Source organism: Palaemon carinicauda, chromosome 20 (genome assembly GCF_036898095.1).
Source record: "Palaemon carinicauda isolate YSFRI2023 chromosome 20, ASM3689809v2, whole genome shotgun sequence".
Taxonomy (NCBI): domain Eukaryota; kingdom Metazoa; phylum Arthropoda; class Malacostraca; order Decapoda; family Palaemonidae; genus Palaemon; species Palaemon carinicauda.
This window is the reverse complement of record NC_090744.1, coordinates 26,751,381-26,774,256: the sequence shown is the minus strand read 5'-3', so window position 1 is coordinate 26,774,256 and position 22,876 is coordinate 26,751,381. Positions and strand designations below refer to the sequence as shown.

Genomic DNA, 22,876 nt, shown 5'->3' with positions numbered 1-22,876 from the left:
TCAACAAAAGTTATAGATTTATTTTATATCTCTCCGCCTCTTATAGGCCTCTTCGATTAACTTCCTTTTATTATAAACTTATTAAAATTAATTTTTATATTTGTTTATATTCGACCTTCCTAATAGTAGGCGGTCTTTTCTTGGTACCGAAGTTAATTAACTTTGAGCCCGTCATTTCGGTTTTACCTGTTAACATATTATGCTATTTTAATGTCTTTGAAAGAATTTCTTTGATAGTCTCGTACTGTTTTCAAAGTTGAACTAACGTTTTGTTTTGTCTCTGCAGTTGTTGACGTTCAGAACGTTCAACTTGCGCTCTATCGTTACGATAGAGAAAGAATTTTCACGGTTTCACGTTGCAGTAAGAGTAACCGTGTCTAGCGTTTTGTTCATTCTTTCTTAACTTAATGGTTTTAATCCTAATAAAGGAACTTTTCATTTTGGGAAATATTTCAGTTTTTTCCTTTAACAATAATATGTTTTAACGATATATATGATTGGGCTCTTCTCTCAGGTTCTAAGTCAAGAGAGAGAGAGAGAGAGAGAGAGAGAGATAGAGACGGAGGGAGAAAGAGGAGGATAAACGTTTCATTCAAGCGAGTAACGTTGTTATCGTTTTTGCTCTTCTCCCTAGTCTCTTTAGGGGAAGAAGGTAAACATTTCTAAAGTGATCTAGTGTTTAGTCTCTTTCCAGCCACTGAATTATTTATCTTTCATTAGATTTTTCTGTTACATTGTAATTCTGTTTTCGCAATTACTAACTTTTGAGAAAGGATAGAATTGCGTGTTTCAGGTACAAACCACTTAAAGTTTCGAGTTCAGTGAAATAAGTGCAAACAGAAAATCAAAGTGATAAGTGATTAGCGCAAAGTGTGTCAGTGTTGTGCGTGAGGGTACTTCTGTGCGTGCCAGTCGTCCTCCTAGTCCGGGACCTCTTGCAAGCTCCCAAGCCCAGGGGAGAAGCAATGTCGAAGGGCAAAAGGGTTCAGCAGGCCTTGATCGGCGCACAGAAGTATCCTCGGTGGTTGCGGGCGTGTCTTACCGAGACCGTCACTCCCACCCGCAGACGATTGAGCCCTTATTTTGCTCGTCTGCAGAAGAAATTTAGGGGAGAAAACGCTGGTCTCAGGTCTCAAGACCTCTTAAACGTAAAGTCCAGACCTATGCCAGACGTACGAAGTTAGAGTTCAACAACCCGGATGCAGTCATTGGGTTAGCTCTGACTCGCCGCAGTCATCAGTTGAATGCACTCCGCCTAAGAGGAGTAAGGTTCTGCCGCAACAGATCTCTGCTGTTAAGGCTTTACCTCAGCAGACCTTAGTGTCTGCCGACCCCAAGTTGACTCTACTGCAGTCCATGCAGTCACAACTTTCGGTCTTGATGCGTGAGTGTCGGGCTGAGAAGGTTGCGCCTCCGCCTGCGCTCGCTCCGCCTGCGCTCCCTCCGCCTGCGCTCGCTCCGCCTGACCGCAGTACCGCCTGCCAGGCGTACGATGTTGAGCCACGTTATGAGTTTACTGATCCCAGTGGTGTGCAGCTCCCTCCGCCTTCCTTAAGGCAACCTCAGCAATGGGAACAGGAGGCTTATACCTCTCTTCCTCCGCTTCCACTTGCTGTTCCACCAGTGAGGCAACACTCGCTTGAGGTACAACAACCTCTCCCATCCATGAGTCAGTCTCCTCAGCTCTCGCTGCAGCGAGCTCAACCCTCCTCAGGGCAAGCACCTCAACACCTTAGCCTTGCGCCTCAGGAGCCTCAACTTGCGAGACTTTTACTGCGTTCTGCGCAGCCACTGCCTTTTCGCTCTCAGCTCACACCGCAGGAACCTCAACTCGTTCCTCAGGAACTTGCTACTGCGCATCCGCCAACCACTCAGCAAGCGCAACCCTTGAGTTCAGCCACTCATGCCAGGAGTCAGCCTCCTCCACCCATGCGCCTACCTTCTGCTACTTCTTTTGATCAGCCTTTGCAGACTGAGCCTCAGGTGTTCCCTCAACAGAGTCTTGAAGAGGAAACCACAACTATTGTTGTTCCAGCTCGTTCTGACTCTGCTGTTCAGCATACCTTACCTCCATTTTCAAACATTATGATAATGGAGGTTATTTGTATTACTTATAAAAATATATTTGTATTCCTTGCAATATATTTTTAACAATATCGCAAAATATGGCAAAAATATGAATCATGAGTTATGAATGTAAGGTAAATATTATGTTGATATTAAAACCCCATGCAAGCATGCATAAAGCACTCTAGCACTGGTCATGGAATTTCTGAGAAATGTTAAACGCCATGCACACGCTCTGCTTACCTTACAACATGCTCTACATACAGTATGCTCTGCTTACAGCATGCTCTGCATACAACATGCTCTGCATACAGCATGCTCTGCATTCAGCATGCTCTGCATACAACATGCTCTACATACAGCATGCTCTGCATACAGCATGCTCTGCATACAACATGCTCTGCATACAGCATGCTCTGCATTCAGCATGCTCTGCATACAACATGCTCTGCATACAGCATGCTCTGCATTCAGCATGCTCTGCATACAACATGCTCTACATACAGCATGCTCTGCATACAGCATACTCTGCATACAGCATACTCTGCATACAACATGCTCTGCATACCTTACCGCATGCTTCTCAGTCACACATCTTTGGTTGTTGCCAACTCACTAGACTGGCAAGCAGTTTCATAACGTTGCCTTCTAGTCTGCTGCTTTTGCACCAGTGAAACCCTCACTGAGAGAACTTAGCTTTTCTAGGATATGGTCCCTGTAGATGAGAAAGTTCTTTTCTCCCTCCTTCTGATATTCCCTTGAGGACTCTGTCATTTGGAGGGAGCCTTTAGCTGCGTAGCCTCCTATGGACTTTTATTTAAGCATAACATGCTTCCAGGGAAGGTAATGGTTCCACTTCAGTCGCTAATCCCGTCTGTTACCACACCTGCTCCCATAGACCTTGAGCTGTGTTGCAAGACATGCAGTCCAAGCTTAGTCCTTGTTAGAGGATTTTTTGTTTACGGAGTCAATGTGTCACGGGGAAGACGTTCAACAACCAGCAGAAGTGACTTGTTGTGACGCAGTGCGGCAACCTCAGCAACCCGATAAGGAGTTGTCTGTACGACCCAGACAGTCTAGACAGATTCGGGTTGTCACTGTACTTCCTCTCTTGCCCATGGTTGACAGTTCACAGACTGTGCAGCAGTACCATGATCTTGTGTCCGGCTCCGTCAGACGACTGGCTTTTAAGAGCTCCCACAAGTCGTCGCTGTCTGGAGATTTTCAAATGGACTATGGATCTGACCAAGGAACTGGGCCTCCTGGTCAATTTTGAGGAGTCTCAGCTCGTCCCATCCCAGACCATTGTCTCCTTGGGTATGGATCTTCAGAGTCGAGCTTTTCGGGCTTCTCCGTCGGCCCCAAGGATCTTCCAAGCCCTAGAATGCATCCAGAGCATGCTGAGAAGGAACCGATGCTCAGTCAGGTAGTGGATGAGTCTAACAGGGACACTTTCATCGCTGGCCCTGTTCATCGTGTTAGGGAGACTCCACCTCCCCCCCCTTCAGTATCATCTAGCTGCTCACTGGATAAAGGACATGACGCTAGAGACGGTCTCAGTTCCTGTTTCCGAAGAGAGGAGGTCTTCTCTCGCGTGGTGTAAGAACAGCTTTCTTCTCAAGGAAGTCTACCTTTGGCTGTTCAGAAACACGACCGCCGTCTCCTCTCGGACGCATCAGACACGGGCTGGGGTGCGACTTTGGACGGACAAGAATGCTCGGGAACATGGAATCAGGAGCAAAGGACACTTCACATCAATTGCAAGGAGTTGTTGGCGGTTATTCTGGCCTTGATAAACTTCAAGTCCCTCCAGCTTAACAAAGTGGTGGAGGTGGACTCTGACAACACCACAGCCCTGGCTTACATCTTCAAGCAGGGAGGGACTCTTTCGTGGAAGTTGTTCTAGATCGCAAGGGACCTACTCATCTGGTCTAAAGATCGAAAGCTAACTGGTAACGAGGTTCATTCAGGGCGGTATGAATGTCATGGCAGATCACCTCAGCCGGAAGGGTCAGGTCATCCCCACAGAGTGGACCCTTCTCAAGAATGTTTGCAGCAGACTTTGGGCCCTGTGGGGTCAGCCAACCATAGATCTGTTCGCTACCTCGATAACCTAGAGACTCTCTGTTGTATTGTTCTCCGATTCCAGACCCAGCAGCAGTTCACGTGGATGCTTTTCTGCTGGATTGGTTCCATCTCGACCTGTATGCATTCCCGCCGTTCAAGATTGTCAACAGGGTACTTCAGAAGTTCTCCTCTCACAAAGGGACACGGCTGACGTTGGTTGGCTCCGCTCTGGCCCGCGAGAGAATGGTTCTTAGAGGTACTGCAATGGCTGGTCGACATTCCCAGGACTCTTCCTCTAGGAGTGAACCTTCTAAGTCTACCTCACGTAAAGAAGGTACACCCAATCCTCCACGCTCTTCGTCTGACTGCCTTCAGACTTTCGAAAGACTCTCAAGAGCTAGGGGCTTTTCGAAGGAGGCAGCCAGAGCGATTGCCAAAGCAAGGAGAACATCCACTCTCAGAATCTATCAGTCTCAAGGGGAAGTCTTCCGTAGCTGGTACAAGACCAATGCAGTTTCCTCAACCAGTACCACTGTAACCCAGATTGCTGACTTCCTGTTATATCTAAGGAAAGTAAGATCCCTTTCAGCACCTACGATCAAGGGTTACAGAAGTATGTTGGCAGCGGTTTTCCGCCACAGAGGCTTGGATCTTTCCACCAACAAAGATCTACAGGACCTCCCTAGGTCTTTTGAGACCTCAAAGGAACGTCGGTTGTCCACTCCAGGCTGGAATCTAGACGTGGTCCTAAGGTTCCTTATGTCATCAAGATTTGAACCTCTCCAATCAGCCTCTTTTTAGGACCTCACATTAAAAACTCTTTTCCTCGTGTGCTTGACAACAGCTAAAAGAGTAAGTGAGATCCACGCCTTCAGCAGGATCATTGTTTTCACATCTGAAACGGCTACATGTTCCTTGCAGCTCGGTTTTTGCTAAACGAGCTTCCTTCACGTCCTTGGCCTAAGTCGTTCGAGATCCCAAGCCTGTCCAACTTGGTGGGGAATGAACTGAAGAGAGTACTTTGCCCAGTTAGAGCTCTTAGGTACTATCTAAAAAGGTCTTAACCTTTACAAGGACAATCAGAAGCCTTATAGTGTGCTATCAAGAAACCTTCTTTTCCAAGTTCTAAGAACTCAGTTTCTTACTATTCAGGCTTCTGATTAGAGAAACACATTCTCATCTGAAGGAAGAAGACCTTGCTTTGCTGAAGGTAAGGACACATGAAGTGGGAGCTGTGGCTACTTCAGTGGCCTTCAAACAGAGCCATTCTCTGCAGAGTGTTATGGATGCAACCTATTGGAGAAGCAAGTCAGTGTTCGCATCATTCTATCTCAAAGATGTCCAGTCTCTTTACGAGTACTGCTACACCCTGGAACCATTCGTAGCAACGAATGCAGTAGTAGGCGAGGGCTCAGCCACTACATTCCCATAATCCCATAACCTTTTAACCTTTCTCTTGAATACTTTTTATGGGTTGTACGGTCGGCTAAGAAGCCTTCCACATCCTTGTTGATTTGGCGGGTGGTCAATTCTCTCTTGAGAAGCGCCGAGGTTAAAGGTTGTGATGAGGTCCTTTAGTATGGGTTGCAGCCCTGTATACTTTAGCACCTTTGAGTTGATTCAGCCTTCCAAGAGGAACGCTGCGCTCAGTAAGGAAGACGATCTTATTAAAGGCAGAGTAACGGTTCAAGTCGACTTCCTTACCAGGTACTTATTATTTCATTGTTATTGTGGATAACTGATTATATGAAATACGGGATACTTAGCTATCCTTTAGTCTTGTACACTGGTTTTTCACCCACCCCCCTGGGTGTGAATCAGCTACATGATTATCGGGTAAGTTTAATATTGAAAAATGTTATTTTCATTAGTAAAATAAATTTTTGAATATACTTACCCGATAATCATGATTTAATTGACCCACCCTTCCTCCCCATAGAGAACCAGTGGACCGAGGAAAAAGTGAGGTGGCGTCAACAACAAGTACTGTAGTACCTGGCCACAGGTGGCGCTTGTGAGTACACCCCCTTCTAGTATAGTGATAGCTGGCGTATCCCTCCCGTAGAATTCTGTCGGGCAACGGAGTTGACAGCTACATGATTATCGGGTAAGTATATTCAAAAATTTATTTTACTAATGAAAATAACATTTTGAATATACTTACCCGGTGATCATAAATTAAAGGACCCTCCCTTCCTCCCCAATAGAGACCCAGTGGGCAGAGGAGAAAATTGGTTCTGTGTTGACATGGAGTACTTGAGTACCTGCTCGACAGATGGCGCTGTTGATGTACACCCTCACCTGTATAGCGATCGCTGGCGTATTTTGTCCTTAGGTTTTTCTGTCGGGCAGCAGAGCTGACAGCTATATGATCACCGGGTAAGTATATTCAAAAATTTATTTTACTAATGAAAATAACATTTTATGGTGTACAGGGGAAAATCTAGATTAAAAAAAAAAAAAAGTAACCACACTATGATACTTAGCCTAGACCTATGTAGATTTGTAAACAGGTTGCTTATTTCTTCCTGTGGTGTATGTAGTAGTTTAGGACAGGCATAAACTATCTTATTATTTGTCAAATTGATTTATTATGGGGAAAATGCTGTTTAATTTTGTCTGAAATATGATATGAAACTAGTTTTACACTTTGCAAAATATTTAGTTTTACCTTGTTAGGAGTGAAGCTGGTTGGGGAGCAATGTGTTGGTACTTAGTCTTAAGGTAATTTAAGGATACTCGGTCTAAACCAGGCAGTCGCAGTCGGTAGATAAGTAAGTAAGTAAGGATACAACTCCTAGGTTAGGTTAGGTTAGGTGGTGTTCTTGTGTTTCTTTTCCTTTTAAAATGCAATTTTCAGTCATAACTTTTGGAATTTTAAAACATCTAACATTTGAAAAAATGGGTTTCCCCCAATTATTTGCATAAGAATACTTAGAAGTACTTTTAAACACACTAGGAACACTTTCTATTTTTATCGTCAGAAATATTGTTCTATAGTAAATATTTATCCACATTTTAATTATTGACCCGGTCTGTCTCAACCAACTATAAAGTCTTCATCTTACCTGTCCAATTATTCATGGATTTTATATAAAAATTTCATGAATCTTTAGTGATTTCTTCCATTACAACATATGCTATGAACAATAAATATAGCTGAGGATGTATCATTTTGAAACTCTGCGATGTGAATTAAAGTGAGGGGTCGCAGTAGACGGTAGACCTTCCTCGTACTCAAGAGTACATCCTTAGGTTAGGTCGGGGTACTTAAGGTTTGGACATAACTGGGCATAACTACCTTTTATTGTTAACTTTAATCACTAATTTTCGTGTATTTCTTTCCCTGCATACCAACACTAAATGGTATTAGCGCATACGATCCCTATAATTGTTACAAGACTACAGCCTAATTAAATAGAGCTTGCCCATTTAATCGTACCTCAATTTTTTCTCTTTTCTCTATATTTGTGTATAGATTTTACCCCATTTGTTCTCTTCTTTCCATTTAACTCAGTAGCCACAGCCCCGTCACCATGTAATGGTTGTAATTTTTATTGTGTGCCATAATTTAGTTTGTTATTCATGATAAGTTTTAAGTACATAGGTGTTCTCATGTCACTCAGTAAGCTTGTAACTTTCAAAAGTTCTTAGGAAGGCAAAATATTTTGCACTTTTCTAGTGCGTAAACTTTCTCCCTCCAAGAGGTTGGGAGCAATCTCAGAAGATTCATCAGGATACAGTACCTAAAAAGAATCTTTGTTAAGATAGAATGGCAACTTTGAAAGCTTGTGGAGCTTTATTATACTAACCTTTAATGTTGATTTTATCAATAGTGTAACATGGTCATCATTCAATCTTGGCATTATGTAATTAATTCTTTGAGAGAATTTAGATTACTGTATTTTAGTTTGGATTTGTTCCTACTTGTGTACAAACGGTTTTCATCCTTCAAAATAAGGATAAATATCTTTACTGCCGTTGGAACGGCTGTCAAAATTGCATCCTACCTAAGGCTTTTTACCTTTTTGTCATACTTTTTAGTTGGAATAGTTGATATGGGGTTACAGTAATATTAATGATGAAACGATACAATAACACTAGTGTAATATGGCTACTACATTGATTTATGGATAATCTACGATAGAGCCACTCACCACACCTTAGAGGCTTGATTGCTCACAGTTCTCCCCATAGGCTTATGGAGATCGTGGCCGCCCATTAAAGGCGGATGTATTCTTTGAGTAGCAAGAAAGCAAAGTCTTCGGCGTCATTCATGGCAATGCCCATGACAATGCTAGATAGGCTATTTAGCATTTTGCGCTTCTCTTTGAAATGTCTAAAGATTTTGGTTTGGTCTTGGGGAGTATGCTTCAGGAGCAAGAACTCAGATCTACACAGGGTAATTTTTTCAAGATTGGTAAAGTGAGGTAATCACTGCACTCCAGCATGTGCAAAAAGCTCTTCCTTTCACACCACTGATGACAAGTGTCCTAATGAAGGCTGGGGCTTTCTTGGGTCCTGTAAGTTGGCTATCAATGATATATTGAGGTAGTTAGTAGCTAAGGCTACTTCGCTCCCAGTGTCCCAAGTGTCAGTGGTGATCCTTGCAGTGCATCCTAATACAAGAAAGCAGCTAAGACAGCTTCTACCCTTGTGGAATGGGAAGTGCCAAAGTCAGAAGGGTGTAAGAAGACTCCAGTGTCGGTAAACCTCTGCTTGTCTCATGTTTTTAGCCCCTGCGATTATCTTTAGTTCCCTTCATCTCTGCCTCTGTGGCTCCCACACTTCCTGTACCAGTGACCTAGTCCCTGTGTCTGTGTTACAGATTCCAGTGGGATTCTTAACACTTCCCCAGTGACAGCGATTCTAATGTTGTAGTTCCTGTCGGAACAACACATGGTTTTTGTCTTGAGGGAACTTCATTGTAGATGGTCACTCAGATAACTTCTTCACTGCATGCAGAGTGTGAGAGGAAAGTTGATAAATGGTAGAATAGAATTTGTTCTTCCAGCTCTCCCTACTCCTGCTCCTCCTCAGAAGCAGTCTAAGAATGCCAGTCATAGTCGTAAGCATTAGGCCTCTTAATAACACCACCTCTCGGTTATCAAAGGTGGATGGTGACCGGGAATATCCAGCCCCATGTGGGTTAAAACTATAGCTCCCCACGGCTCTGGTCTGGTATCTGGTTGCTGGCCTCTCTACTAAGCTGGCTGGGGATGCATGGCTCCAAGCTGGGCCTTTCACTTTTCACTGTATATGACCCTTTGCTCCTGGCCCCACAAGTTCCAGATGGATGGTTTGACCATTCCAGTAGCTAAGCTAGCATAAGACACATCTTGCCAAGCACTTTGGCCGTTAGCCAGGTGTTGAGGGAGCTTTAGCACCTTCCTTTACCATTTCTACCTGGACTGGAGAGTGCTACTTCCTTCTCTTTTTGGATACTTTGATATTCTACATTGAGAAAATGTCATGCCTTGAGGACGTGTGCAGCAGACAGCTACCGGTTGGGGCTGAAGTGACACGTCCTCATGACCATGGAACAGGGCCAGGGCTTCCTCTCCACCACAATCAAATGAGAGAGGAGGGTACTTGGTACCTCTTAAGCATACTGTATGCTTTGATCAATACCAGAAAATTTTCTCCCCAATGACAACCAATCCGGTTCTTCATCAATTCTCATATTCAAGGAGGGTTAGCTGATCTTTCATCCCTTGCAAGGGATATGGAAGGTCAGTATTCCCATGCCCCTATGGTAATGAAACTTAACCAATTAAAGACAGAAGCAGAGAACCCAGAGTAGGAGTGTGTCATTTTGGTAGGTTTTAGCACTCATTTGTTAGTCCAACAAATTGGAGGTGGGGCCTCTGGCACGAGCTTGAAGTAAGTCCTCAGCCATTGATCAACACTTAGATCTGTGAATCTGAAAGCTCTTTCACTTGCTGTTGATCCAACAAGATCCTCTTCCCCTACACTTCAAGGCAACTAGATTTTATGTATAGGAGTCTTATGCGTCAGCACCTTTTCAGGTTCACACCCTCTTATCAAAAGACATGTCCGTCTCAGTGTCTGAGTTGACCAGTAGTCAGGCGCTGTCACCTGCCCTCAAAAGGCGATGAGGCTATCAACTTCTGATTCTTGTGAGAAGTACAGGAGATGCATGCTGTCTGTATATAGTGTTCCCTTTTATCACCAGGCAACAGACCAATGTGCCAACTGGGTTTTGAAAGAGAGGGAGCTCTAGTGCCCCAATTCTCAAAATTAATTGGTCCAGAGGTAGCACTGGCACTTCAGAATGCTTCATTGTGGGGCTCTACATCACTCTTACTGAGGAGTCATGTGCAGGTGGTGGGAGAGATATGGAGGTCTGCTTTGCTGTACTCAATGATTCACTACATCGTCTCCTTCAAGGTTCCTGGCACTGAAAGCATTTAAGGACAATCTTGAGTGATACCATGACTAGCGGATTGAAGGAGAAGAATAATCCTGTTCATGTTCAGCTTTTTCAAGGCCCATAGCCTAATCAGTTCAGTACAAGAGGTGGAGAAGAGGTAGAGGGGAACTTATTTTGGGTCCCCCTCCACTGCTGCCACCTGTAGGGTGATGCCGGGCATGCCACTGAACAACCTGGCAGAGAATGGGGCCTATCATAGGTAGTGAGTTTCCTTCATGACATGTGCTTATTATCCTGCAGATCAACAGCATTCATAACTATCCTGTAATATCATCGAAAGCCCTAGCATTTTGCAGAAGTGAAAATGATGTAGAAGATTGTATTTGAAGACATTTGAAATGGAACTCAGGGCTTCTATAGTCAACTCTTCCTGGTTGACATGTCAATTGAGGGCTGGAGACTGGTCATCAATCTCTCCCTTGAACCAGTTTGTACAGCAATCAGGTTCAGGATGGAACTATGTGAACTGTACTGAGTTCCATCAAAGGAGGAGACTTCTTGCTTTCGGTGAATCTGAAGAATACATATTGTACTCCCAAGTGCTCATTCACCAGTCCTCTAGAAATATCTCCACTTTCTTCTCGATAGAAAGGTATATTAGTTTAAGACCCTATGTTGAAAAGATTGCTTGTGTTCTGGCAGTTAATGTGAGTTGTCATCCTAACAAATGAAGCAAGTGTTCATGAGATTGTTTAGTTTTAGAAAAATTTGAATTGAGTAGAAGTTTAACGTGTTCCATAATGGGCTGAAATCACTCATCAGTATATGGGCAGAGTAAAAATACTAAAAATGACATGCATCTCAATATTTTTCTTAGGTTTTGACCAGAGCCACCTATAGAATAAGGAATTTCTTTTAGTATGTAGAATTGAATTAAAAAAAAATTTTTATGTACTGTAGTAGATTAGATTTTTTCTCAACTCTTTTGCCTTGCAACTGTCAATACATTAACCTTCATAAGCCCCAGTATGTGAACATTAATATAAAGAAACAAAATACATATAATATTTAGAAAAATTAACGGCAATATTTTTCTTATGTTCACATGGAGGCAGCTGTAATTGAAATAAGTTTATAGTACTCAAGCTACCTTTATATAAGCAATGTCATGGTGATGCATTTGTATCTTAACCTACAAGTTCCAAGAGGCGATTGTTGTTCAACCTCTGACAATTTGTTCAATGACGAAGACAAACAATCTTTGAAAAATTTATTTGAATAGGGATTTCAAGATCAGTAAATTTTGACCTCCAAGGTGCTATTGTGCAATACTGTACAGTAGCATCACATTGCATTTTGTTGCTAATGTTTATACAGTATAGAAAATTTAGGTTATGCCACTACAGTACTATAACAGCAGAACTGATACTGTCATTAAATTGGATACCTAATGTTATAATTATTTGTTTTTCAATATTAATCTTACCCGGTGATCATGTAGCTGTCAACTCCGTTGCCCGACAGAATTCTACGGACGGGATACGCCAGCGATCGCTATACAGGAGGGGGGTGTACTCACCAGCGCCATCTGTGGTCAGGTACTCCAGTACTTCTTGTCAACACCACCTCAATTTTTCCTCTGTCGTGCCGCCGGCAAGACCTACATGGATACGCTGTTGATTTTGGAGTCTTTGTTCACGGTTTTGGTGAAGTATTTGCTCTAAAATTTAGTCTTCGCTGTACAGGAAGCTTTTCCCTTAGCTTAGATAGCTTTTGGAATTAAATTGATTTATTGGTTAACGATCTTTGCTTTACTTTGGAATTCCCCCTTGACTGTTCTCTAAATTCAAGATGTCCGACCACTCTCAAGCTCCTAAATTTAGGCGATGTAGTGTTAGGACTTGTAATAGGCGTCTTCCGAAGGCCTCTGTTGATCCTCACACCGTTTGTTCCGACTGTAGGGGAAAATCCTGTCAGTTGGAAGATCGATGTGGGGAATGTGCTGGGCTTTCGGAATTCGAATTTAATGAATTCCTCAAATATACAACTAGGTTAGAGAGGGAGAGAGTTAGGAGGAGTTCTTCTCGCTCTTTGGTTTATTCCTCCCCCCATGACCCTCAACCTTTTCCTTCCCCTGTGGTGGTGACCCCCGAACCTGCTACGAGTGCTCAGCCTGATATGACGGATATGTTGCGTGCCATTCAGGCTCTTGGTGATAAGGTGGAGTCGTTAGTTAGTGACCACAATCTTCTCTTGGCAGATGTCAAGGAACTTAAAGTGAAGAGTGCAGTGGGAAGTGTTAGTGCCAGTGCTGTGCCTAGTGTCAGTGTCAGTGTTGCGCATGAGGATACTTCTGTGCGTGCCAGTCGTCCTCCCAGTCCGGGACCTCTTGCAAGCTCCCAAGCCCAGGGGAGAAGCAACGTCGAAGGGCAAAAGGGTTCGGCAGGCCTTGATCGGCGCACAGTTGTATCCTCAGTGGTTGCGGGCGTATCTGATAGAGATCGTCACTTCCACTCCCAGACGAATGAGCCCTTAAATTCCTCGTCTGCGGAAGAGGTTTCCAGGAGGAAACGGTGGACCCAGGTCTCACGACCTCTCAAACGTAAGGTCCCTTCCGAGCTAGTCCAACGGCCCAGGTGTAGCCACTGGGCCAGCTCGGACTCGCCGCAGTCATCTGATGACTGCACACCTCCTAAGAGAGGTAGAGCGGTGCCTCAACAGGCCTCTGCTCCAACTTCTGTGGACCCCAAGTGGTCTATGCTGCAGACTATGCAGTCTCAGCTTGCGGCTTTGATGCAGGAGTATCAGGCAGAGAAGGTTAACACACCTCCTCCTGCGAGCGCTCCTCCACCTCTGCGCAGTCCTCCCTGCCAGACGCATGTTCTTGAGGCTCCTCCTGCTTCCATGCGTGAGCTGCCGCATCGGGAGTTGCCAGGTTCCAGCACTATGCAGCAACCTCCTCTACCCATGAGGCAGGAGCCTCATGCTATGCGGCAACCTCCTCAACCCTTGAGGCAGGAGCCTCATGCTATGCGGCAACCTCCTCTACCCATGAGGCAGCAGCCTCATGCTATGCGGCAACCTCCTCAACCCTTGAGGCAGGAGCCTCACTCTGCGCAGCAACCTCCTCAACCCTTGAGGCAGGCGCAACCCTTGAGGCAGGAGCCTCATGCTATGAGGCAGCCTCCTCAACGCATGCAGCACGAGCCTCTTTCCATGCAGCAGCCGCATTCTTCGCAGCATGAGCCTCATCCCATACAGCATGAGCCGTATACCATGCAGCATGAGCCTCATGCCTTCCAGCATTCGCTTCTGACCACGCTTGCTCCTCAGACCACCGCAGAACCTCCCTCACTCCAGCCCCCTGCCTTTGTCATTGCCAGCCCTCAGTCTATTCAGCAGAGGCATGATGATGGATCCGCAAGTGCGCATGCACCCGTTCTGCAGGATTCAGCCATTCAGCCTGCCGCTCTACCTTTACCTCTCGCTACTCAACTCTCAGGCGATGAGGTTTCTGAGGATGAAGCTGCTCATCTGGATGATCCTACTTCTGATGTGGAAGGACACAAGTCGTCGCCGCCTTCCTTAGACTTTCGCAAGGTCCTGGCTCTGTTCAGAGAGTTGTACCCTGAACACTTCGTATCTGCAACCCCTCGTTCTCCCCCATCCGAGTTTTCTCTAGGCATGCAGCCTACTACGTCTGCCTACACCAAGCTTGTCCTCGCCAGATCATCAAGGAGAGCTTTGAGGGTTTTAGGGGATTGGTTGCAGTCCAAGCAGCAACTGGGAAGGACCTCTTTTGTGTTTCCTCCTCCTAAGCTGGCTTCTAAGTCGGGCGTCTGGTATGCCACGGGAGAGGAACCTGGCTTGGGGGTTCCTGCCTCTGCCCAGGCCGACTTCTCAAGTTTGGTTGACTCTCCCCGCAGGTCGGCTATGAGACGCTCGAAGGTCTGCTGGACCTTTTCTGAGCTGGACCACTTGATGAAGGGAGTCTTTCGCGCCTTCGAAATTTTTAACTTCCTCGATTGGTGCCTGGGGGCCTTAAGCAGGAAGACTGCTCCTTCTGACAAAGACTCGGCCATGCTGATCATGTCCAGTATGGACAAAGCAATTCGCGATGGTTCTGGCGAACTTGCGTCTATTTTTGTCTCAGGAGTCCTCAAGAAAAGGGAACATCTATGCTCCTACTTATCGACTGGTATCACCCCTTGCCAGAGGTCAGAGTTGCTGTTTGCTCCTCTCTCCAAGTTCCTGTTTCCGGAGGAGTTAATCAAGGGGATGGCTGCGGCTCTTATCCAGAAAGATACGCATGACCTCATGGCCTCTTCAGCACGTAAGGCTAAAACCTTACCTTCCGTGCCGAGATCTTACCGCACCCCTGTGGCTGATACCCCTGCTACCAGATTCATTCCGCCCTTTCGTGGCAGAGCCTCCAGTAGAGGAAGTACCCGTGCAGACAGTCACCGGGGCAAGTCCAAGAAAGGTGCCAAGTCCACGAAAAGCAAGCTTTGACTTCCTCTCCTCCAGACAGCTGTAGGAGCCAGACTCAAGACCTTCTGGCAAGCCTGGGAGAGCAGAGGTGCAGACGCTCAGTCTGTCAAGTGGCTAAGGGAGGGTTACAGAATTCCGTTCTGCCGCAATCCCCCTCTGACCACATCTCCCATCAACCTCTCTCCCAACTACAAGGAGAAGGACAAGAGGCTAGCGTTACATCAAGAGGTGTCGCTCCTGCTACAGAAGGAGGCAGTGGTGATAGTCCGGGACCATCAATCCCCGGGCTTTTACAACCGTCTCTTCCTGGTGGCCAAGAAGACAGGAGGTTGGAGACCGGTGCTGGACGTCAGTGCGCTCAATGCTTATGTCACCAAGCAGACGTTCACAATGGAGACGACGAAGTCGGTCCTAGCAGCGGTCAGGCAGGAGGACTGGATGGTCTCGTTAGATCTGAAAGACGCCTACTTTCAAGTTCCCATCCATCCAGACTCCCAACCTTTTCTGAGATTCGTCTTTGGAGAGGTTGTGTACCAGTTCCAAGCCCTGTGCTTTGGCCTGAGCACGGCACCTCTTGTGTTTACGCGACTGATGAGGAATATTGCGAAATTCCTTCACTTGGCAGACATCAGAGCCTCCCTTTATTTAGACGACTGGCTTTTAAGAGCTCCCACAAGTCGTCGCTGTCTGGAGAGTCTCAGATGGACTTTGGATTTGACCAAGGAACTGGGCCTCTTGGTCAATTTAGAGAAGTCCCAGCTCGTTCCTTCCCAAACCATCGTTTACCTGGGTATGGAGATTCAGAGTCGAGCTTTTCGGGCTTTTCCGTCGGCCCCAAGAATCAACCAAGCCCTGGAGTGCATCCTGAGCATGCTGAGGAGGAACCGATGCTCGGTGAGGCAGTGGATGAGTCTAACAGGGACTCTTTCATCGCTAGCCCTGTTCATCGAGTTAGGGAGACTCCACCTCCGCCCCCTTCAGTACCATCTGGCAGCTCACTGGAACAAGGATATGACGCTCGAGACGGTCTCTATTCCTGTTTCCAAAGAGATGAGGGCTACTCTAACGTGGTGGAAGAACAGCATTCTTCTCAAGGAGGGTCTCTCGTTAGCTGTTCAGACCCCCGACCATCATCTCTACTCGGACGCATCAGACTCGGGCTGGGGCGCGACATTGGACGGACAGGAATGCTCGGGGACATGGAACCAGGAACAGGAAACGCTTCATATCAATTGCAAGGAGTTGTTGGCGGTTCATCTGGCCTTAATGAACTTCAAGTCCTTCCAGCTAAACAAGGTGGTGGAGGTGAACTCCGACAACACCATAGCCTTGGCGTACATCTCCAAGCAGGGAGGGACTCATTCGAGGAAGCTGTTCGAGATCGCAAGGGACCTCCCCATTTGGTCAAAAAGTCGAAAGCTCACGCTGGTAACGAGGTTCATTCAGGGCGATATGAATGTTACGGCAGATCGCCTCAGCCGGAAGGGTCAAGTCATCCCCACAGAGTGGACCCTTCACAAGAACGTGTGCAACAGACTTTGGGCCCTGTGGGGTCAGCCAACTATAGATCTGTTCGCTACCTCGATGACCAAGAGGCTCCCATTGTACTGTTCCCCGATTCCAGACCCGGCAGCAGTTCACGTGGATGCCTTTCTGCTGGACTGGTCCCACCTCGACCTGTATGCATTCCCGCCGTTCAAGATCATCAACAGGGTTCTTCAGAAGTTCGTCTCTCACAAAGGGACACGGCTGACGTTGGTTGCTCCCCTTTGGCCTGCAAGAGAATGGTTCACAGAGGTACTGCAATGGCTGGTCGACGTTCCCAGGACTCTCCCTCTAAGAGTGGACCTTCTGCGTCAACCTCACGTAAAGAAGGTACACCCAAGCCTCCACGCTCTTCGTCTGACTGCCTTCAGACTATCGAAAGACTCTCAAGAGCTAGAGGCTTTTCGAAGGAGGCAGCCAGAGCGATTGCCAGAGCAAGGAGGATATCCACTCGCAGAGTCTATCAATCTAAGTGGGAACTCTTCCGAAGCTGGTGCAGAGCCAATGCAGTTTCCTCTACCAGTACCACTGTAACCCAAGTTGCTGACTTCCTGTTACATCTAAGGAATGTTAGATCTCTATCAGCTCCTACGATCAAGGGGTACAGAAGTATGTTGGCAGCGGTTTTCCGCCACAGAGGCTTGGATCTTTCCACCAACAAAGATCTGCAGGACATCCTTAGGTCTTTTGAGACCTCTAAAGAACGTCGGTTGTCCACTCCAGGCTGGAATCTAGACGTAGTCCTAAGGTTCCTTATGTCATCAAGATTTGAACCTCTCCAGTCAGCCTCTTTCAAGGACCTCACTCTAAAAACTCTTTTCCTCGTTTGCCTTGCAACAGCCAAAAGAGTAAGTGAGATTCACGCCTTCAGCAGGAACATAGGTTTCACATCTGAAACGGCTACATGTTCCTTGCAGCTCGGTTTTTTGGCCAAAAACGAGCTTCCTTCACGTCCTTGGCCTAAATCGTTCGAAATACCTAGCCTTTCCAACATGGTGGGTAACGAGCGGGAGAGAGTTCTTTGCCCTGTCAGAGCTCTTAAGTACTATCTTAAAAGGTCAAAACCCTTGCGAGGACAATCGGAGGCCTTATGGTGTGCTATTAAGAAACCTTCACTGCCTATGTCTAAGAACGCAGTTTCTTACTACATAAGGCTTCTGATTAGAGAAGCTCATTCTCATATGAAGGAAGAAGACCTTGCTTTGCTGAAGGTAAGGACACATGAAGTGAGAGCTGTGGCTACTTCAGTGGCCTTCAAACAGAACCGTTCTCTGCAGAGTGTTATGGATGCAACCTATTGGAGGAGCAAGTCAGTGTTTGCATCATTCTATCTCAAAGATGTCCAGCCTCTTTACGAGAACTGCTACACCCTGGGACCATTCGTAGCAGCGAGTGCAGTAGTAGGTGAGGGCTCAGCCACTACATTCCCATAATCCCATAACCTTTTTAACCTTTCTCTTGAATACTTTTATTGTTGTTTTGGGTTGTACGGTCGGCTAAGAAGCCTTCCGCATCCTAGTTGATTTGGCGGGTGGTCAATTCTTTCTTGAGAAGCGCCTAGGTTAGAGGTTGTGATGAGGTCCTTTAGTATGGGTTGCAGCCCTTTATACTTCAGCACCTAAGAGTCGTTCAGCATCCTAAGAGGACTGCTGCGCTCAGTAAGGAAGACGTACTTATTAAAGGCAGAGTAATGGTTCAAGTCGACTTCCTTACCAGGTACTTATCGATTTTATTTGTTATTTTGAATAACTAATAAAAATGAAATACGGGATACTTAGCTTCTTGATTAACATGTATACTGGTTTTCACCCACCTCCCTGGGTGTGAATCAGCTACATGATCATCGGGTAAGATTAATATTGAAAAATGTTATTTTCATTAGTAAAATAAATTTTTGAATATACTTACCCGATGATCATGATTTAATTGACCCACCCTTCCTCCCCATAGAGAACCAGTGGACCGAGGAAAAAATTGAGGTGGTGTTGACAAGAAGTACTGGAGTACCTGACCACAGATGGCGCTGGTGAGTACACCCCCCTCCTGTATAGCGATCGCTGGCGTATCCCGTCCGTAGAATTCTGTCGGGCAACGGAGTTGACAGCTACATGATCATCGGGTAAGTATATTCAAAAATTTATTTTACTAATGAAAATAACATTTTGTTTTATGTGGTGAAGAATATTAACAATTTTTCTTTTATTTCCAGAAAGACAAGAATTCGGAGCGTCTCTATCGTTGGAAACACTGTGCAGTGTCGCAGGCTCCTCTTAAGGCACCCATTGTAGCATGTGAGATGGGTCGCATTTACAACAAAGAAGAGCTTCTTACTCGGCTCCTAGATCGAGCAAGCGAGCGAGGCATTTCCCACATTAAGGGTTTAAAAGACTTCAAAGAGCTAAATCTCACCCCTAACCCTGGATACCAACGGAGAGGAGCAGATCTCGGTGACGCTTACAATGACAACCAGACTGCAGAGTATATTTGTCCCGTAACATCCTTAGAAATGAATGGAAAATACAGATTCTCCTTCATTTGGAGCTGCGGATGTGTCCTGTCTGAGAGATCTCTCAAGGAAGTCAAGTCAGAGGTTTGTCACAAGTGTGGAAAACCACTAAGCGAGGATGATATAATTCCCCTGAATCCAACAGAAGAGGAGCAAGAAAGTGTCAGGTCAGCCATGATGGTCCGTCGTGCTACAGCAAAAGCAGCCAAGAAAGCAAAGAAAGAGGGTAAAAGGTCAGCTGAAGAGGAAGAAGGGGAAACCTCAAAGACAAATGGTGGAAAAGTTAAGAAAATGCAGAAATTGTCAGAAGGTAAGTTTTTTCCTTATACACCCTATCTCTATTTACCTTTTGCATTGAATGTGAGTTTTTAAATTTTGAGTGGCATAGGGGAAATTATCAATTGTTACATTAAGTTAAACTTTTGTATCCATACTTTATTGTCACAGATGTACAAGTGAACCCCTCCTCCATCATTGTTACTTGTTCCTACTTGAATACAAACCTCCGTCCTTTGATAGGTGTATATTTTCAGTGTAGCTGGAACTCAGCTGTTAACATCAAAATGAGGTGTCAATATTTACTAGCTGGTGGTGGGGAAGCTCTCCCCTCCAGCACACAGAGTAACCACTTTGTTTTCAGCTGCCGTATAATACAGACATACTTCCGGCACCCTCAACGATCTGTTTTAATTTTCTTCTAGTTTTTTATTAAAGGCTTTGCTGTTTTCTCAGTAACTAGCTCACCGACAATTTCTGTGTATCTGGCTATACAGTACAGTGAACTAACAATGAAGCAGTACTTCATAACTAAGGGATGAATATCATTACACCATAGATAGAAGGAGAACTTCAAGTTCTTTCCTTACCTCTTCCGCACCTTTTTTTAGCACTTGCAATGGATCCACGTATTCTTCTTCTGTAGGGTCGGAAGGAAAAAGGGCATTGCTCTTCTTTTCCCCTTTTTGGATGATTAGTCCTTTAAGACTGATTGATAGAAGATACACAATACAGTAAAGTACTATACGGGACTCCTACCAATTCTCTTCCCATGAGAAAAACAGTGTTGCCCAATCCTTCAGTGAGGACAAAGAAAGGGATAACGAAGTTATGCTTTTCTTTGCTCGCCACCTCGCCTCTTGGCATGTGCCCATTAGCACGCTACTGTGCATTAGCATACAGTGCTACTATGGTCTCCATGCTTCTAAGGGAGCACCGTCTTTCCTGTTCGCAATAGCTCACTCCTAAAGGAGCACCACCTCAACTGTTTGTAATCACATGCATCTAAGGGAATATCATCTCAACTGTTAGGAATTCTGTACTCCTACGATAGCGCCACCTCACCTGTTCGTAGTCTTTCACACTCTTTTGAGCTTTTGCACTCTTCATTTGACCTTCATGCTGTTGACATTGAGTATTCACTTGCTCAAACGTGCACTCATTCTCATGAACAATTTCATGTTCTTGTGTGCACTCCTATTAGATTATGCTCTCATGTACGTGTGCACGCTCTACACTTACCACATATTCTTCAGACTCTTCTCCTGTTCCCGATCGCTCACACTCTTTGGAGCTTATGTGCTCTTCAGTTGAAACCTTTACTACTGACATTTAGCATTAACCTGTTCACATGCATTCTCCTACAAGAGCTCCCTCTTAAAGAAGCGTGTGCATCACTGATGGCATGCTTTTTATGAATAGAACTTACCTGGCAGTTATATATACATAGCTAATTATCTCTATTTCGGCAGAATTTTTCTAAAACTAGGCAACCGCCTTGTGGTGGTTGGGTGGTAACACCCGTTAAAGGGTGGTAGGAGGAATCATTCCCGTTTTCTGTTCTTCAGTTCATCTCTGCCGGCCGGATCGACAACACGTTGGTCCGTCATTAAGAGTTTTTCTTCGCTTTCCCTGCTCGGTGTACCAGTCTGCTTTTTTGGTGAAGTACTCTGATTTGGGGTTTTGGCGATCGTTGTATTTTGTTTTCTCTTAGCTTTTTTTTGCTGTTTTTCATTATGAGTGAAAAGAGTCATTACCGTATCTGTGCGAATGAGGAATGTAATGTGAGACTACCGAAAATGGCGGTAGATCCTCACACAGTTTGTTCTAATTGTAGGGGTTTTGTTTGTGCCCTTGATAATAGGTGCGGGGAATGTAAGGTTTTGGATGAGAAAGATTGGTTAATTATGAAGCGCTATGTGCGTAAGCTAGAGCTCGATAGAGTTAGGAGAGCTTCTAGGTCTAAGTCTAAGTCTGTTAGTGGTAAGGAAGACGAACTTAGCGTAGATTTATCTATTGATCCTATTATTGATTCCTCTTTGGAAGTTGATCCTTCCCTTGAGGTAGTAACTCCTGCACCTCCTACAGGTTCCGTATCTACGGATGACCCTCGGTACGCTAGCCTGGCGGCCGAGTTGAAGGCCATTAAAGAACAACTGGAGGCCTTTAAAGGTAAGGAAAGTGAAAGTGCTTGTGTTAGTGCTGTGGAGGTGGCGACTGACCGAATCTGTCATACCCCTAGGCCTAGACCTCTACCAAGCTCCCAGGACCAAGGGAGAAGGTACGTCGATGACCGAAAGGGGGTGAGAGGTACGTACCCTCGGTCAGCCGTCGCCTCAGACAGTCCTGTTGTCGATTCCCAGGCTGCTCTTGACCGTCACGGGAAAGACGTGTCGGATGTGTTGTTTTCTTCTCCGACTTCGTCCAGACGTAAATGGAAGTGTGAAGCTTCAAGACCTACTAAGAGGAGATGGAACCGCGACGAACGGTCTCGTTCTTTCTCTCCCGGTTCTAGCAGTTATGAACCTTGTCCGTCGGAGGATGATTTCGACTCCGTGCCTGTGAAAAGGACGAAGCCTGCTGCCGAAGATACGAGTGTTATTCGTCAGCCCCCCCCCTTCGGGTCTGCAAGACCCAGCTGATGTTGCTAAATCCTTTATGTCTGTCATGCAGGAACAACTTTTGACTTTAGTACAAGCCTTTAGCCGCCCTCACGCCCAGTCTGACAGACGTAAAGACGACTCATTGCTGATTAAGAAGTCTGCTTCTAAGAGAGAACGGAGTTCTTCTTTAAAGAAAACTTCTCCCTCTCTACGCCAGGATGAGGAATGTGTGCTTTTGCCAGGCGATACTTCTTCGCGATACCAGGGCGATACGTTTTCTCGTTCTCGATACCGGAACGATACCTTATCGAACGACGCTGCTTCTCGTTCTCGATACCAAGACGATACCGCCTCCCGTTCGCTTCGCCACGACGATACCTCCTCTCGTTCGCTTCGCCACGACGATACCTCCTCTCGTTCGCTTCGCCACGACGATACCTCTCGTTCACGACGCCACGACGATACCGACCCTAGTTCTCGACGCCAAGACGATACCGCCTCTCGTTCACGACGCCACGACGATACCGCCTCTCATTCTCGCCGCCACGACGATACCGCCTCTCATTCTCGCCGCCACGACGATACCGCCTCTCGCTCTCGACGACAGAACGACTCTGCCTCTCGTTCTCGGTCCCAGGGCGATACCACCCTGCCTCTTTGGGACGATACTGCCTCTCGTCCCAAGGATTCTTCTAGCGCGGGACTCCAGGATGCAACCCGTCTTTTGCAGGATGATGCCTTTGATTTGCCCTTGTCGGGTTCTAAGGATCCTTCTTCTCTTTCGAAGGATATTGCAGATGTGGATCAGGACCTCGAGGATGTTTCTGATGACGATGATAATCCTGCCGACGCTGTGGGAGATTACAAAGTTCTCTCTCGCTCCCTTCTTGAACTTTTTGGAGAGGAATTCCAACCTGCTGCCCCTCC

At 45.9% G+C, this 22,876-nt stretch overlaps 1 protein-coding gene across 1 annotated transcript in view; it reads left to right on the top strand.

The window, feature by feature from the left end:
- Positions 1-22,876, top strand: part of LOC137660232 (replication termination factor 2-like) — a 45,412-nt gene that overhangs the window by 14,403 nt on the left and 8,133 nt on the right. Inside the window, exon 2 of the mRNA XM_068394961.1 lies at positions 18,774-19,380. Coding sequence (XP_068251062.1) covers positions 18,774-19,380 — 607 coding nt within the window. The remainder of the gene's footprint in view (positions 1-18,773; positions 19,381-22,876) is intronic.